The 13,975-nt window shown below is 49.9% G+C and overlaps 1 protein-coding gene across 1 annotated transcript; it reads right to left on the reverse strand.

Moving 5' to 3' along the window:
* Positions 1–485: 485 nt before the first annotated feature.
* Rab5c (RAB5C, member RAS oncogene family) lies at positions 486–3,317 on the reverse strand. Its single transcript, XM_036196436.1, has 3 exons — positions 3,079–3,317; positions 1,845–1,938; positions 486–1,470 (listed from the first exon to the last, which is right to left on the reverse strand). The coding sequence occupies exons 1-3, from the start codon at positions 3,235–3,237 to the stop codon at positions 1,355–1,357; spliced, it is 369 nt and encodes a 122-aa protein (XP_036052329.1). The 5' UTR covers positions 3,238–3,317; the 3' UTR covers positions 486–1,354.
* Between the last annotated feature and the right edge of the window lie 10,658 nt (positions 3,318–13,975).

Consider the following 13,975-nt stretch of genomic DNA (forward strand, 5'->3'; position numbering starts at 1 on the left):
CGAATAGCAACGGCTCCAGCAGGGAGCAGCAGAGGGCTGCGATGGCCTATGCCAATGTTCAGAATCAATGGATGGTCCTGAACCAGGATGGACAGTGTTGAACCTGTCTCTCATGGAGGTGCTGTGGAGGACAGAGGTGGTGACAGACTGAAACGATGGCTTTATGATCAGTTCTCGGTGTTCCTCTTCAGGGAGAGGACAAAAAGATGGGTGTCCGAGTCCTAATGCAGTCCTACCAAACACACACACACCAAAAAAAAAAAAAAAAAAAAAAGAAAAAGCAACAAACCCCCTCAGAGGTCACTACAGACACCAAAATGATCAAATACAGGCTGCATATCCTTTAATGTAAGCTGAGGGGAGCCAGCGGTCAGCCCCAGGTCAGTCCTACCCTCCTATACCAGAGGTGCCAACAGCAGGGCCTCTTTCTTTTGGTTTCCATGACCACCAGCATCCTTTCACACGCAGGAGGCGGAGCCATTTGATCAGACTGGATGATTCTTTTATATTAGCTTAGGGTAAAATAGAGAGGATGTGCATGGCCAGACAAACTGCCAGAGAAAGACGAGGAAGACAAGTGTGAGGTCGATCGATCGGCTGACTATATTGACAAGATACTGATTGGTTACATGTTGAAGAAAACATACAATACAAAATACAGAAAAAGTTGGTTCCATCCCCTCCCACTCCCCCCCTTACCCACCCACCCCCAAATACTCATCATCGTGATTTGGTCAGAACAGGGCTCAGAGCCAGAGGTCAGAGTGACCGAGGGTGGCGAGGTCCTGGGCCATGGGTGTGTGGCTGTCACAAATGATGCTTAAGTAATGCTGCGGTTTCTCTCCCAGCTGGGAGTCAGAGGGGCAGGGGCAGCAGCCTGATGACAGCCAGCTGAGGAAGAGCTGCCTGTCCCTTCCCCAGCCCAGGGCCTGCCCACCGCCCTGGGACCAAGACTACTCCCAGCAAGGTAAGATGTGGGCGCTCTTGCCGAGTCTGCTCTCCAGCAGGAGGGAAAGAAAGGGTAACTGCTCCAACCCTGTCCCCACAGGCCAGGGCACAGAGTGTGGCTACTACCAGGAACGGGCAAGTGGGAGAGCGGTAGAAAGGGACTGGGAAGAGCAGAAGATCAAATATATTAAAAAAGTGACTTAAGACTTAAAATTGAATTAGTATTTGTACAGAAAGGTGCAGGTGGATAACTCCCTCCGGCCTAGGATCAAAGTTATGCGAAGAATTCATGATGGACCCCTCCCCTGCCCCCAGTGGTGGCCCGAGTCGTTAAGTGCGGTTGGTTAGAGTGGATTCCAGTCGGGTCCTTCTGGTGGAGGAGTGGGGGCAGCGGCAGGCAGGGGGCTCAGGTGCTGCAGCACTGGCTCCGGCTGGCTGGGCTGCTCTCCTGCAGATCCACACCTCTGTTCCGGCCTGGAGCACCAGCTACATTCTGGGGCTCGTTCTTGGGAAGCTTCTTAGCTGTTGAGAAAAGGGGAAATGCACCTGTAAGGGCCACCCCAACATCCTCCCCTAGTCAGTGACACCCAGAACAGGAGGCTTGTGTGCTGGGTGCACTGTGTGTCTCCGGGAACTGGAGCAGAGGGGTTAAGAACTTGCCCCAAACTAGAGTGACAAGTGACACAGCCAGGATTTGAACCAGGCAGATAGCTAGAGTCCTATGGGGAAGGGATGGCAATGGACAGCTCTGCACCTGGCAGTCAGCTAGACAACAGTTTTATCAGACAGTTTAAAATGGTGAAAATTTTGTTAGTGAAGGCACCCCACAGACCCACCAAAGACCAGCACACAGGGTTCTACTCTGCTGGGGAGAAGGATGGGGAGAGGTAATGTACCTATTGCCATGAAAATTTCATTCACGTTCATTGCAGTCTTCGCTGATGTCTCCATGAACAGCAGACTGTTGTCATCTGCATAGGCTTGTGCTTCCTGACTCAGGAAATCGAGGAAGAGGGTGGGAGGTGAGTGCTGGCAGATGGTAGAGGCTAGGGCCCGGGATAAAATCTTCCCTGGTCTCAGGCCTTATAAAACAGACACTGACTGGGCAAATGTAGGGGTTTCAGACTTAGGGCTCCCCTGTTCTGGGTTCCCCCCAAGTACCAGCATCACCTAGTCGCCACACACACGCTATACTTCCCAGTGCACAAATATTGGCAGATTCTTACTCAGCTTCCCCAGGTCCACTCTGCCCACTTGCTCTTCACTCACTAAGCAAGACATTCTTATAGAAAAATACCCTGCAAATATTCCTGCACATCTGGACCAGGAATGTGTGCACAGGGATGCTGTCCGCAGCACAAGCCCTCAACTGTCACACACAAGCCAGGAGGCCGTCAGCTAGGCAAAGGATGAGCTGCAGAGTGGGGTGTGGTGACTCCATTGTAACTCCAGCACTTGTGAGGTGGAAGAATGGGGTTCAGGAGTTCAAGGCCAGCAGCCTAGGCTACATGAGATATTTTCCTTCCCTCCCCCTCTCTCACACACACAAACACAGGACATTGTAACATACAGAACAGCATTTGGGAGGCATAGGCAGGTGGATCTCTGTGAGTTAGAGGACAGCTAGGACTGTTACACAGAGAAACCCTGTGGGGGGGGGGAAGAGTACAAAAGAATTTTTTACTACATGCATGCATTGCCTAAAAAAAATACTTCTGGGGCTGGAGAGATGGCTCAGTGGTTGAGCACTTGCTGTTATTCCAGAGGACCTGGGTTCAATTTCCAGCACCCATATGGCAGGCAGCTCACAGCTGTCTATAATTCCAGTTCCAGGGAATCTGACACCCTCACACAATGCACATAAAATAAATAAATAAATAAAAGTACTTCTGTTTCAGTCCATTCAGTGTTTAAGGCAAAATGTGCAGAAGCATCACCTACACACACACACACACACACAGCCCCAAAGACCACTGTAAAGACAGTTCCTTTGTGGCCCATGCTTAAGTCATGAGAAGGCAGCACAAAGTTGCTGCTGCTGCTGCTGCCACCTTACAGGACCCGAGTGGCCAGTGGAGGCCTCCCCCACAGAGCTGGCTCACCCTTCCCTGAGTCCTGTCATCCCCTCACCTGAAACTCCACAGCTCTCTTGCTGGCCAGGTCTGCCTTGTTGCCCGCAAGCGCAATGACAATGCTGGGGCTGGCCTGCCTCTGCAGCTCCTTCACCCAGTTCCTCGCCCGTGCAAAGGTGTCCTGAGGGGACAGGTCAGAGTCAGGGACAGGAGACATTCTGCTCTGGGCCACTCACCAGCAGATAAAAACTGGCAGTCATGGGCGGTGGTGGCGCACACCTTTAATCCCAGCACCCGGGAGGCAGAGGCAGGCAGATCTCTGTGAGTTCGAGGCCAGCCTGGGCAGGCCTTGAACTCAGGATCCTACTGCCTTAGTCTCCCAAACTGACAGGATTACACTGGACTCTGCCAAGGACCTGAAAGCATTATAACCTACATTTCGGGACATTCTAGTCTATAATCTCTGCCCATAACAAATGGCTCTAATGAAGAACCTTGACTCAGCCATGGCTGATCAGAAACTCTGTACTCACCTCTCAGGAAAGAAGTCCTGGCTCCATTTTTTTTTTTTTAAGGTACAAGAGCGTGCATGGTGATGCACACCTTTAGACCCAACATTCGAGGCAGAGGCAGGAGGAGCTCTTTGAATTCGAGGCCAGTCTAGTCTACATGGTGAGTTCCAGGACAGCCAGGGCCAAGTAGAAAGACCCTGCCTCAAATCTAAATAAGTGCAGTGACTCCTAATGGGACAATCATGGTGACTGCCTTTGCAGTTTCTTCTGTTTTGTCTGTCTTTTTTGAGTCAGGGTCTCACCATGGCCCAGGCTGCCCTTGAACTCACAGAGATCCTCCTGCCTATGCTCCCAGGTGCTGGGATTAAAGCCAGGAGCTGCCATGCCCAGCACTCCTCCTGTGAGACCTTGACTCAAAAAAGACAGAACAGACAGACAGCAGACAGCTGTCCACCGAGGCCATTTTGTGAGGATCTGTTCTGTCCTTGGCATTGAACTGGCACCTTTACCTTTGTTTCTGCAAGAGATCCAGTATTCCCATTTTAAGGAAGAAACAGGTCAGCAAGCCCAAGTCACCAAACTGGCAAGCAAGGACCGAGGATAAGAACGTAAGACCCGAGGGGTTGGGGATTTAGCTTAGTGGTAGAGCGCTTGCCTAGCAAGCACAAGTCCTGGGTTCAATCCTCAGCTCTGGCAAAAAAAAAAAAAAAAAAAAAAAAAGAGAACACAAGTCCAAGTCTAAGCCTCTAATACTTTCTACCTACACTGCCCTTCTGATTGCTGAGCAATAGTTCCAAAAAGAGTCAGTCTTGTGTAACCCAGGCTGGCCTCCAACTTCCTATGGAGCCAGGATGACTTTGAACTCTGGTCCTCCGGCCTCCATCTCCCAAGCACTGAAATCACAGATGTATCTATAAGCTTCTACAGCACAGAGATGGGTCTCATGCAGGCTAAGCAAGTGCTCACCAACTGAGCTATATCCTCAGTCCATTAAGAAGGCTCTTTCTGGGCCAGTGAGATGACTCAGCAAGTACAGGTGCCTGCCCCCAAGTCTGAAGACCTGAGTTTAATCCCAGGACCCACCGAGTGGAAGTAGAGAACTGGCTCCCACAAGCTGTCCTCTCATGTCTTCATGTGCACAATGTGTGTGGTGCACGCACACACACAGACAGGAAGTAAATTAGCACATGTAGGTTCTTTGAAGGAATGCTCGCTTAGTGGAGCTCAGTTTGAATTTGTGAGTTTGAAGCTGGCAGAGTGGTGGCATGTTAACCTTAGCACTTGAGAGGCAGAGACAAGTGGATCTCCTCTAAATTCAAGGTTAGCCTTGTCTACAAGAGCAGTTCCAGGCCAGCCAGGACTACACAGTGAGAATCACACTCGGCAGGCACATCAAAGGGGAATCAGCAGGCACAACCCTTCAATCCCGCCCAGCTGGACCCTCTAGTCTGTCACTTTCACTTTCACATCATCGGAGTTAAGTTCTGGAGCAAACTCTCCGGCCTGAAGAGTACAGGCTCGGGACTCTCAACCATCATGGCCTCCACAGCAAAGAAGGGAGAAAAAGAAGAGGGTAGGGTGTTGGGAAAGCGAGGGAAGCCAAAAAAAATGCCATGATGAGGAAGGCCAAGGGTCTGTGTACACACACACACACACACACCACACATCCGTGTCACTATTTCTGCAAGTTCATTTATTTAACAAGCACACCAGGCAGGAGAGCCTGCTTTAAAAAAGGTGAGGTTACATTTGAACCCAAGCTCCAAACACTGGCCACTCTAACTGTATGGTCCTAGGGGAAGAATTGTCAGTAAGGTGGGTCATAAATACCACTATCTCCACAACACTTGTAAGGAATGTATGGGAAGAACTCTGGGGCTTTATACTTACAAATAAGATATACACTTACACTCCTTCAGTGAACGGCAGAAAGGCCGGCTAGGTGTGAGAAGCAGGAGAGCAAAGAGTAGATTTGAGAGGAGGGACTCCCTCTGTCAGTGCTCTCCCTCTCCCGGCAGGGCAGTGACAGGCTTCAGCTGGACCTCTCCAATTTCTGAAAGCCAAAAGGGGCTGCAGAACTCTAGTGCCTCTGTCTCTCTGAGAGTTTCTCCTCAAAATCGTGTTTCAGAGTCAGAGCTGAGAGGATGTCCACACAAATGCCAGAAATGCCCATCAGAAGCCTTGCCTGCCTCAGCCAGGATCACAATCATCTCCTGAGCTGGTAAGTCCAGCAGAAACCAATCCCTGTGAGCAGACAGGATTCACTGCTTCTTCTTCTCAGAAGAACATGCTGAACAGACCAGAGAATCTAGGCAAGCTGAGGGAGTCTCCAACGAGCCCACAGAGAAAGAGAGTGTCTCATCTAGCTGTTGATCCTAATAAGAAAGGGGTTTCTTGTTGTCCAATAAGAAGTAAAATACAGCCGGGCAATGGTCAATCACACTGATTCTGTGTGCCTTGATACAACAGGATACAAACAATACTTTCTACTGGAATCTTCCCCTAACCCCTACCACTCCTAACCCCAGTCTACTCATGAGAAGAATGTCCAGCACCCCATAAACTATCTGGCTGGTGACCGCAAAACCACCAAGGTCATTGAAGACAAAGCGCAGTCCATGAAACTACCTACCTAGAGTAGTCTACAGAAGTGCAACATCCAAATGCAGCCTGGGCTCTTGTCACAGAATCAGGACAACCAGGTATAATCCACAGAAATGTGGATGGAGCATGAACATGCATTAACACTAATAGGGGAACAGAGTCTGAGACTTGTGAGGAAACTCTGTACTACCCTCATAATTTTCCTAAGACTATTCTGAAAAGCTCACATAATGGGGAAAAATGGGAGGGGCAGTGGCTCATCCTGAAACCAGATGAGATTTGAGACCTGCTATTCTCACAAACTCACAGTTTTGAAGATGAGTTAACCAACAGGGAGCAGGGATAAGAAGAGCTGGTGGAAGTCAGACCAACAGTCCCCAGGTGAGAGAAAGCACACCCCAAACACAGCAGGCTAAGCCTAGAGCAGGGAGTTTAAAGGCCAGGCAGGTAGGATACCATCTGGCAGGGCTGCCCTTGATACCTTTTTGTTTTGGTGACAGGGAGTAGAACCAGAGCCTCAAAATACAAGGTAAGCACTGGACTACTGAGCTATACTTCAGAACTGCCAGTGCTTAAGACTAACACCACTCTGTGCAGACATGCAAAATAGCACCCACTGACCAGGGTAAAATTTAACCTCACTGATCCCAGCTAAGTGCTGCCTGGGTGGGCATTGTCTCATCACACACAACTGCAGAAAGTGTAGAATAGTCTGTCCTGCTGCCAGATTTACTCTCTGCAGAAGCAGGTGGGGTGGAGGGGGCTCTGCAGCCAGCCAGAGCCACAGCCACCTTCTCCTGCTAGAGCCTTCACAGGAAATGGTGATTTGGAGAGCTCTACCGTCTAGAAATTGGTTCGTACCCTGCCTGATCTGCATTATCTGCCCGGTAGCAATTATTCTGCTTACCTGTTTGCTCTGCTTTCTGTGTGTGAGCAGCTGAAGATAGGGCTGAAGCTTGGAATGAGCTGGGGCTAGGCTCAGATCCCAGCTTTACTTGGACAAACTGTCAGTTTGGTTAGGGAATGTTAAGGAAGCAGGTGGGCAGGGACTTCAGGGTTCTATGTCTGTGATTTCCTTTAGCAGCTGCAGTGAGGGCCTCCTATGCTGGACATGATCTATCTGAGATAGAAAGAGCAAGGAACCAGCACTGATGTAGAGAGGAGATGGTACCTCCTCAGGCTAAAGGGAAGCTTCACGAAGAAAGTGACTTGCAAGTCAAGTCTTGAAAGAAACTAGGGAAGCAGCTTCCAGGCAGGTGAGGTGAACAGAGTATTCTAGACAAAAGGAACAGTACACACTTAGCCTAGAGAGGAGAGGCTATCCTGCATAAGGAGAATATTATCCATAACGAGGAATGAGCATAAACTCCTGCCTGCCACTCAGAGAATAGCTCCTCACTGTGACGGGCCTCCCTCCAGTGGTGTGAGGATGAAATTGAGTATGCTCAGAGCTCAGAAGAGTGCCTGGAACATGTCATCAAAACTCTGTAAGTTGAGCTTTTAGCCAGGAGTGGTGGTACATGTCTTTAACCCCAGCACTTGAAGGTAAGGACAGGTGGACCTCAGAGTTCAAGGCCAGCCTGGTCTACAGAGTAAATTAAAGGATAGCCAGGATCACACTGAGAAACCTGTCTCAAAAAACAAAACAGGCTGGGTGGTGATGGGGCACACCTTTGATCCCAGCACCTGGGAGGCAGAGGCAGGGGGATCTCTGTAGGAATTCAAGGCCAGCCTGGTCTACAGATTGAGATCCAGGACAGCCAGGCCTGTTACAAGGAGAAAACTTGTCTCAAAAAACAAAACAGGGGCTGGAGAGATGGCTTAGAGGTTAAGAGCACCGACTGCTCTTCCAGAGGTCCTGAGTTCAATTCCCAGAAACCACATGGTGGCTCACAGCCATCTATAATGAGATCTGGCACCCTCTTCTATATACATAAGAAATAAATTAATTTAAAAAAAAAGAAAAGAAAAATAAGTTTAATTTATTTTTAACTGGTATCACTGCCCCTATGTACAGGAGATGCAGTAGTTTGAAAAACAATCAAACTTTTTTATATGCCATGCTCTCGATAAAGAGAATACTCTTAAAAGATTATTCCAGAGTTCTTTTTTGTTTTGTTTGAGATAGGATCTTGCTAAACAACTTGTGCTGGTCTCAAACTCATGATTCTCCTTCCTCAGCCTCCCAAGTGATAGAAAAAGGCAAGAGCCTCCTCATGCATGCTAGGCAAGTGGTCTGCAACTGAGCTACAAAGCCTGAGCTCATGTTTTATATTTACAGACAGGGTCTCACTAAGTTATTTAGGCTAGTCTCCAACATGCTATGTAATCCAGGCAGGCCTTGAACTCAGGATCCTACTGCCTTAGTCTCCCAAACTGACAGGATTACACTGGACTCTGCCAAGGACCTGAAAGCATTATAACCTACATTTCGGGACATTCTAGTCTATAATCTCTGCCCATAACAAATGGCTCTAATGAAGAACCTTGACTCAGCCATGGCTGATCAGAAACTCTGTACTCACCTCTCAGGAAAGAAGTCCTGGCTCCATTTTTTTTTTTTTAAGGTACAAGAGCGTGCATGGTGATGCACACCTTTAGACCCAACATTCGAGGCAGAGGCAGGAGGAGCTCTTTGAATTCGAGGCCAGTCTAGTCTACATGGTGAGTTCCAGGACAGCCAGGGCCAAGTAGAAAGACCCTGCCTCAAATCTAAATAAGTGCAGTGACTCCTAATGGGACAATCATGGTGACTGCCTTTGCAGTTTCTTCTGTTTTGTCTGTCTTTTTTGAGTCAGGGTCTCACCATGGCCCAGGCTGCCCTTGAACTCACAGAGATCCTCCTGCCTATGCCTCCCAGGTGCTGGGATTAAAGCCAGGAGCTGCCATGCCCAGCACTCCTCCTGTGAGACCTTGACTCAAAAAAGACAGACAGACAGACAGACAGACAGACAGCTGTCCACCGAGGCCATTTTGTGAGGATCTGTTCTGTCCTTGGCATTGAACTGGCACCTTTACCTTTGTTTCTGCAAGAGATCCAGTATTCCCATTTTAAGGAAGAAACAGGCTCAGCAAGCCCAAGTCACCAAACTGGCAAGCAAGGGACCGAGGATAAGAACGTAAGCCCGAGGGGTTGGGGATTTAGCTTAGTGGTAGAGCGCTTGCCTAGCAAGCACAAGGTCCTGGGTTCAATCCTCAGCTCTGGCAAAAAAAAAAAAAAAAAAAAAAGAGAACACAAGTCCAAGTCTAAGCCTCTAATACTTTCTACCTACACTGCCCTTCTGATTGCTGAGCAATAGTTCCAAAAAGAGTCAGTCTTGTGTAACCCAGGCTGGCCTCCAACTTCCTATGGAGCCAAGGATGACTTTGAACTCTGGTCCTCCGGCCTCCATCTCCCAAGCACTGAAATCACAGATGTATCTATAAGCTTCTACAGCACAGAGATGGGTCTCATGCAGGCTAAGCAAGTGCTCACCAACTGAGCTATATCCTCAGTCCATTAAGAAGGCTCTTTCTGGGCCAGTGAGATGACTCAGCAAGTACAGGTGCCTGCCCCCAAGTCTGAAGACCTGAGTTTAATCCCAGGACCCACCGAGTGGAAGTAGAGAACTGGCTCCCACAAGCTGTCCTCTCATGTCTTCATGTGCACAATGGTGTGTGTGCACGCACACACACAGACAGGAAGTAAATTAGCACATGTAGGTTCTTTGAAGGAATGCTCGCTTAGTGGAGCTCAGTTTGAATTTGTGAGTTTGAAGCTGGGCAGAGTGGTGGACATGTTTAACCTTAGCACTTGAGAGGCAGAGACAAGTGGATCTCTCTAAATTCAAGGTTAGCCTGGTCTACAAGAGCAGTTCCAGGCCAGCCAGGACTACACAGTGAGAATCACACTCGGCAGGCACATCAAAGGGGAATCAGCAGGCACAACCCTTCAATCCCGCCCAGCTGGACCCTCTAGTCTGTCACTTTCACTTTCACATCATTCGGAGTTAAGTTCTGGAGCAAACTCTCCGGCCCTGAAGAGTACAGGCTCGGGACTCTCAACCATCATGGCCTCCACAGCAAAGAAGGGAGAAAAAGAAGAGGGTAGGGTGTTGGGAAAGCGAGGGAAGCCAAAAAAGAATGCCATGATGAGGAAGGCCAAGGGTCTGTGTACACACACACACACACACACACACACACACACACACATCCTGTTCACTATTTCTGCAAGTTCATTTATTTAACAAGCACACCAGGCAGGAGAGCCTGCTTTAAAAAAGGTGAGGTTACATTTGAACCCAAGCTCCAAACACTGGCCACTTCTAACTGTATGGTCCTAGGGGAAGAATTGTCAGTAAGGTGGGGTCATAAATACCACTATCTCCACAACACTTGTAAGGAATGTATGGGAAGAACTCTGGGGCTTTATATCTTACAAATAAGATATACACTTACACTCCTTCAGTGAACGGCAGAAAGGCCGGCTAGGTGTGAGAAGCAGGAGAGGCAAAGAGTAGATTCTGAGAGGAGGGACTCCCTCTGTCAGTGCTCTCCCTCTCCCGGCAGGGCAGTGACAGGCTTCAGCTGGACCTCTCCAATTTCTGAAAGCCAAAAGGGGCTGCAGAACTCTAGTGCCTCTGTCTCTCTGAGAGTTTCTCCTCAAAATCGTGTTTCAGAGTCAGAGCTGGGAGAGGATGTCCACACAAATGCCAGAAATGCCCATCAGAAGCCTTGCCTGCCTCAGCCAGGAGTCACAATCATCTCCTGAGCTGGTAAGTCCAGCAGAAACCAATCCCTGTGAGCAGACAGGATTCACTGCTTCTCTTCTCAGAAGAACATGCTGAACAGACCAGAGAATCTAGGCAAGCTGAGGGAGTCTCCAACGAGCCCACAGAGAAAGAGAGTGTCTCATCTAGCTGTTGATCCTAATAAGAAAGGGGTTTCTTGTTGTCCAATAAGAAGTAAAATACAGCCGGGCAGTGGTGGCTCACGCCTTTAATCCCAGCACTCAGGAGAAAGAGCCAGGCGGATCTCTGTGAGTTCGAGGCCAGCCTGGTCTACAGGGCGAGATCCAGGTCAGGCTCCAAAGCTACAAAGAAACCCTGTCTCGAAAAAACAAAACAACAACCAAACAAGTAAAATACATACATCACAGAATTAGCTTAAAATGTTGTACTAACTGGACACCAGCAACTGTTCAGAAGTAGATCAGAAAGATCTCAAAGCAAAACTTTTTAACTTTCGTGTGATAAGCAGTGTCTTAAGGTGGCCAGGAATGCCCAAGGACTGAATGGCTTCCCCACTCTTCCTCCACAGCAGACAGCAAGGGTCAGTGGTGGCCTTGGAATCAGGCTGCTCCTCAGGAAGGTAGTCTCTGACCTGTACTTTGACCACTTAACAAATGAACTTTCCAGCTTGGTCAGAAACAGCAGCCTTTTCACACACTTCAGTCCCAAGGAAAAGACAAAGACCCTGAGTCAATACGGTTGGGGGAACTGGCACTTTATGACGCACAGAGCAATTCCCTCACCTACAAAAGCTAGAGCTTACAGTGTGATCTGGGCTAACCGCTTTGTGGTAAATCCAAGCCAAAAAGAGACTGGAGACTCTGGTGAGGTATGGACCTGTTGCTCACTCAGGTGTACAGTTGTGTGATTGGGGATGGAAAAAGAGATGGTCCCTAAATTCCACATTGCTCATATTTGGCCGTCTTCTTCTCTCTACAGAACAGCAGTCCCTCTAAGGAAACTACTCACATGCTCTGGAAGGCCAGGGCTGATCCTGAAGCAGGGGGAAGGAGGAGGAGAGAAGGAAGATAATGAATGGGCAGATCCTCCCTGATCTGTCGCTAGGATTGAGCAAAGCTCAGCTAAATTCTTCGGAGGCAGGAAGACGGACACACACCGAGAGAACATAGGCAGGGCTGGGGGCCTAACCAGCAGCACAAGGAGAGGGGAGCTGATTCCCTGTAAGTGACCCAGAATTCAAACTCTGCTGAGGTCCTTGTAAGCTCGAGAGGAAGTAAGGAACTATAAGAGCGCAAACACACTTCTGTGCCTGTGGAACATTCTCATCCAGACACCCACCATCCCCGCACACCCTAAAGGAAATCTAGATAAAAATTATTTTAGGGCTGCAGGGGGGCAACTGTTTTTTTGGGGGGAGGGGGACACAGGAAAGGAAAACCAGGAGAGACAGCACTCCCTGACACCTCTGAAAGGGAAGGGAGACAGGTTCCTTCACACCTGGCAAAGACTCTTTGATTCCGAAAGCGAAGGGGTGGGGAGCGGAACTTGGGGTCCCTCTCTCTTACAACTGGACTGGACAGGCCAGAGGGGAGCCTTTAAGGACTCCTGAAGGCTCCCGAGGGGCAGGTATAAAGGGAAGAGGAGCTCCCCCTTTGGCCCGACGCCCTAGGGAGCCCGAGAGGGGGCTACGGGTCGGGGGAGGGGTCAGTGTCCCCCTAAGCTAAGGTTGGGCAGTAGGAAAGAGTACCCCAGGAAGGCTTCCACGCAGGCGAGAGACTGGCTCTGAGACAGGCACACTCACCGCGGCTCCGGGGCGGCAGCGTTACTTGGGCCGGGGCTCCTACAGACTCCGCTCCTCTCCCCCCCGGCGGTGTCCCAGGCTCCGGCCTCCACTTCCGCCTTTCAGCCGCTCCGGATCCGGATCTCCAGCTCTGCCCCGCCTCTCTATAGTCCCAGGTGACTGACAGAAAGGACAGACCAATGGGAGGCACTCTGATCCTACCCACAATCAACGCGGGAAAAGAAAGCGAGTGCGTGCGAGGGATGGCGGGACTTGTAGTTCTCAGCACAGGGAGGAGCGGGCAGCTGCCTGGCACTTGGTTTAGGGTGGAACCCGCTGCTGGTGGGGCGGAGCTGGTCCAGGCCTGCTTATCGCGTCACTGCCAGTTCCAGGAGCCGCGAGGGAAGGCGTGTGGCGGAGCTTTGCAAGAGGGCAGAGAGGACTATGCTTGCAGACGTGAGAAAGGAGAAATATGATGCTCATGAGGCAGTGTAGACGGTTTGCACTTGGCAACTTAGAGAAGCCCCTGTCCACACTTTGCGGCCAAGACAGGTCCAGGAGGCTGATTGCTGAGGACATACTATTATAAGAAAGGCGATGGAGCCCGGCGTGGTGGCTCACTAGGAAGGCAGAGGCTGGCAGATCTCTGTAACAGCGAGGGCTGTTACGTAGTAAACCCCGGCTCAAAGAGGGGGGGGGGGGAGCATGAAAAGAAAAGAAAAGTAGAGGGTGGGGGAAGGTGACGCTTTGTAGAATCGACTCCCTGGGGACTAACGAAACGTTCAACGGGTAAAGGTGCTTGCCGCCAAACTTAAGCGTAAGGAGAGAACAGACTTCCACAAGTTGTCCTTCCACATGTATGCCATGGCATGTAAGAACCCACCTCCCCTCCCCTCAAATAAGTGAAGAACTGTAATTTTTTTTTTAAAGGAGTGCCTCTCTGGAGGATCCCAGATGGGATGAAAAGAAGAACTTCTGCTGCCCTCCATAGGCTTGCTCTATCTTCCTCCCTCCTTCCCTCCCTCCCTCCCTCTCTTCCTCCCTCTCTCCTTCCCTCCGCCTTCCTTTCACATAGGTTTTCACTATGTAGTCCTGATTGGTCTGGAACTTACTATGTAGACTGGGCTGTCTTTAACTCACAGAGATCCTCCTGCCTCTGCTTCTGGAGTGCTGGGATTAAAGGTGTGTGTGCCACCACAACACACTAAGCTTTCTTTATTAGGCTCAGCTCCCAAACACCCCAGGGCCACCTCTACTCCCAACCAGAACGGACTCAACCTCTGCCCGGGTTCTCTCCACCCATCACTGTAGAGAAAAACCACTCCCCCT

The sequence above is a fragment of the Onychomys torridus genome, chromosome 8 (assembly GCF_903995425.1).
Source record: "Onychomys torridus chromosome 8, mOncTor1.1, whole genome shotgun sequence".
Classification (NCBI taxonomy): Eukaryota; Metazoa; Chordata; class Mammalia; order Rodentia; family Cricetidae; genus Onychomys; species Onychomys torridus.

What these genes read in the sequence shown, in the direction of transcription:
- Rab5c (XM_036196436.1), bottom strand. Translation starts at nt 3,237, where the DNA reads ATGTCTCCTGTCCCTGACTCTGACCTGTCCCCTCAGGACACCTTTGCA. An exon ending in AGAGAGCTGTGGAGTTTCAG is followed by an intron (nt 1,939 to 3,078) that starts GTGAGGGGATGA and finishes TTCCTGAGTCAG; the next exon opens with GAAGCACAAGCCTATGCAGA. An exon ending in TGAAATTTTCATGGCAATAG is followed by an intron (nt 1,471 to 1,844) that starts GTACATTACCTC and finishes TTTTCTCAACAG; the next exon opens with CTAAGAAGCTTCCCAAGAAC.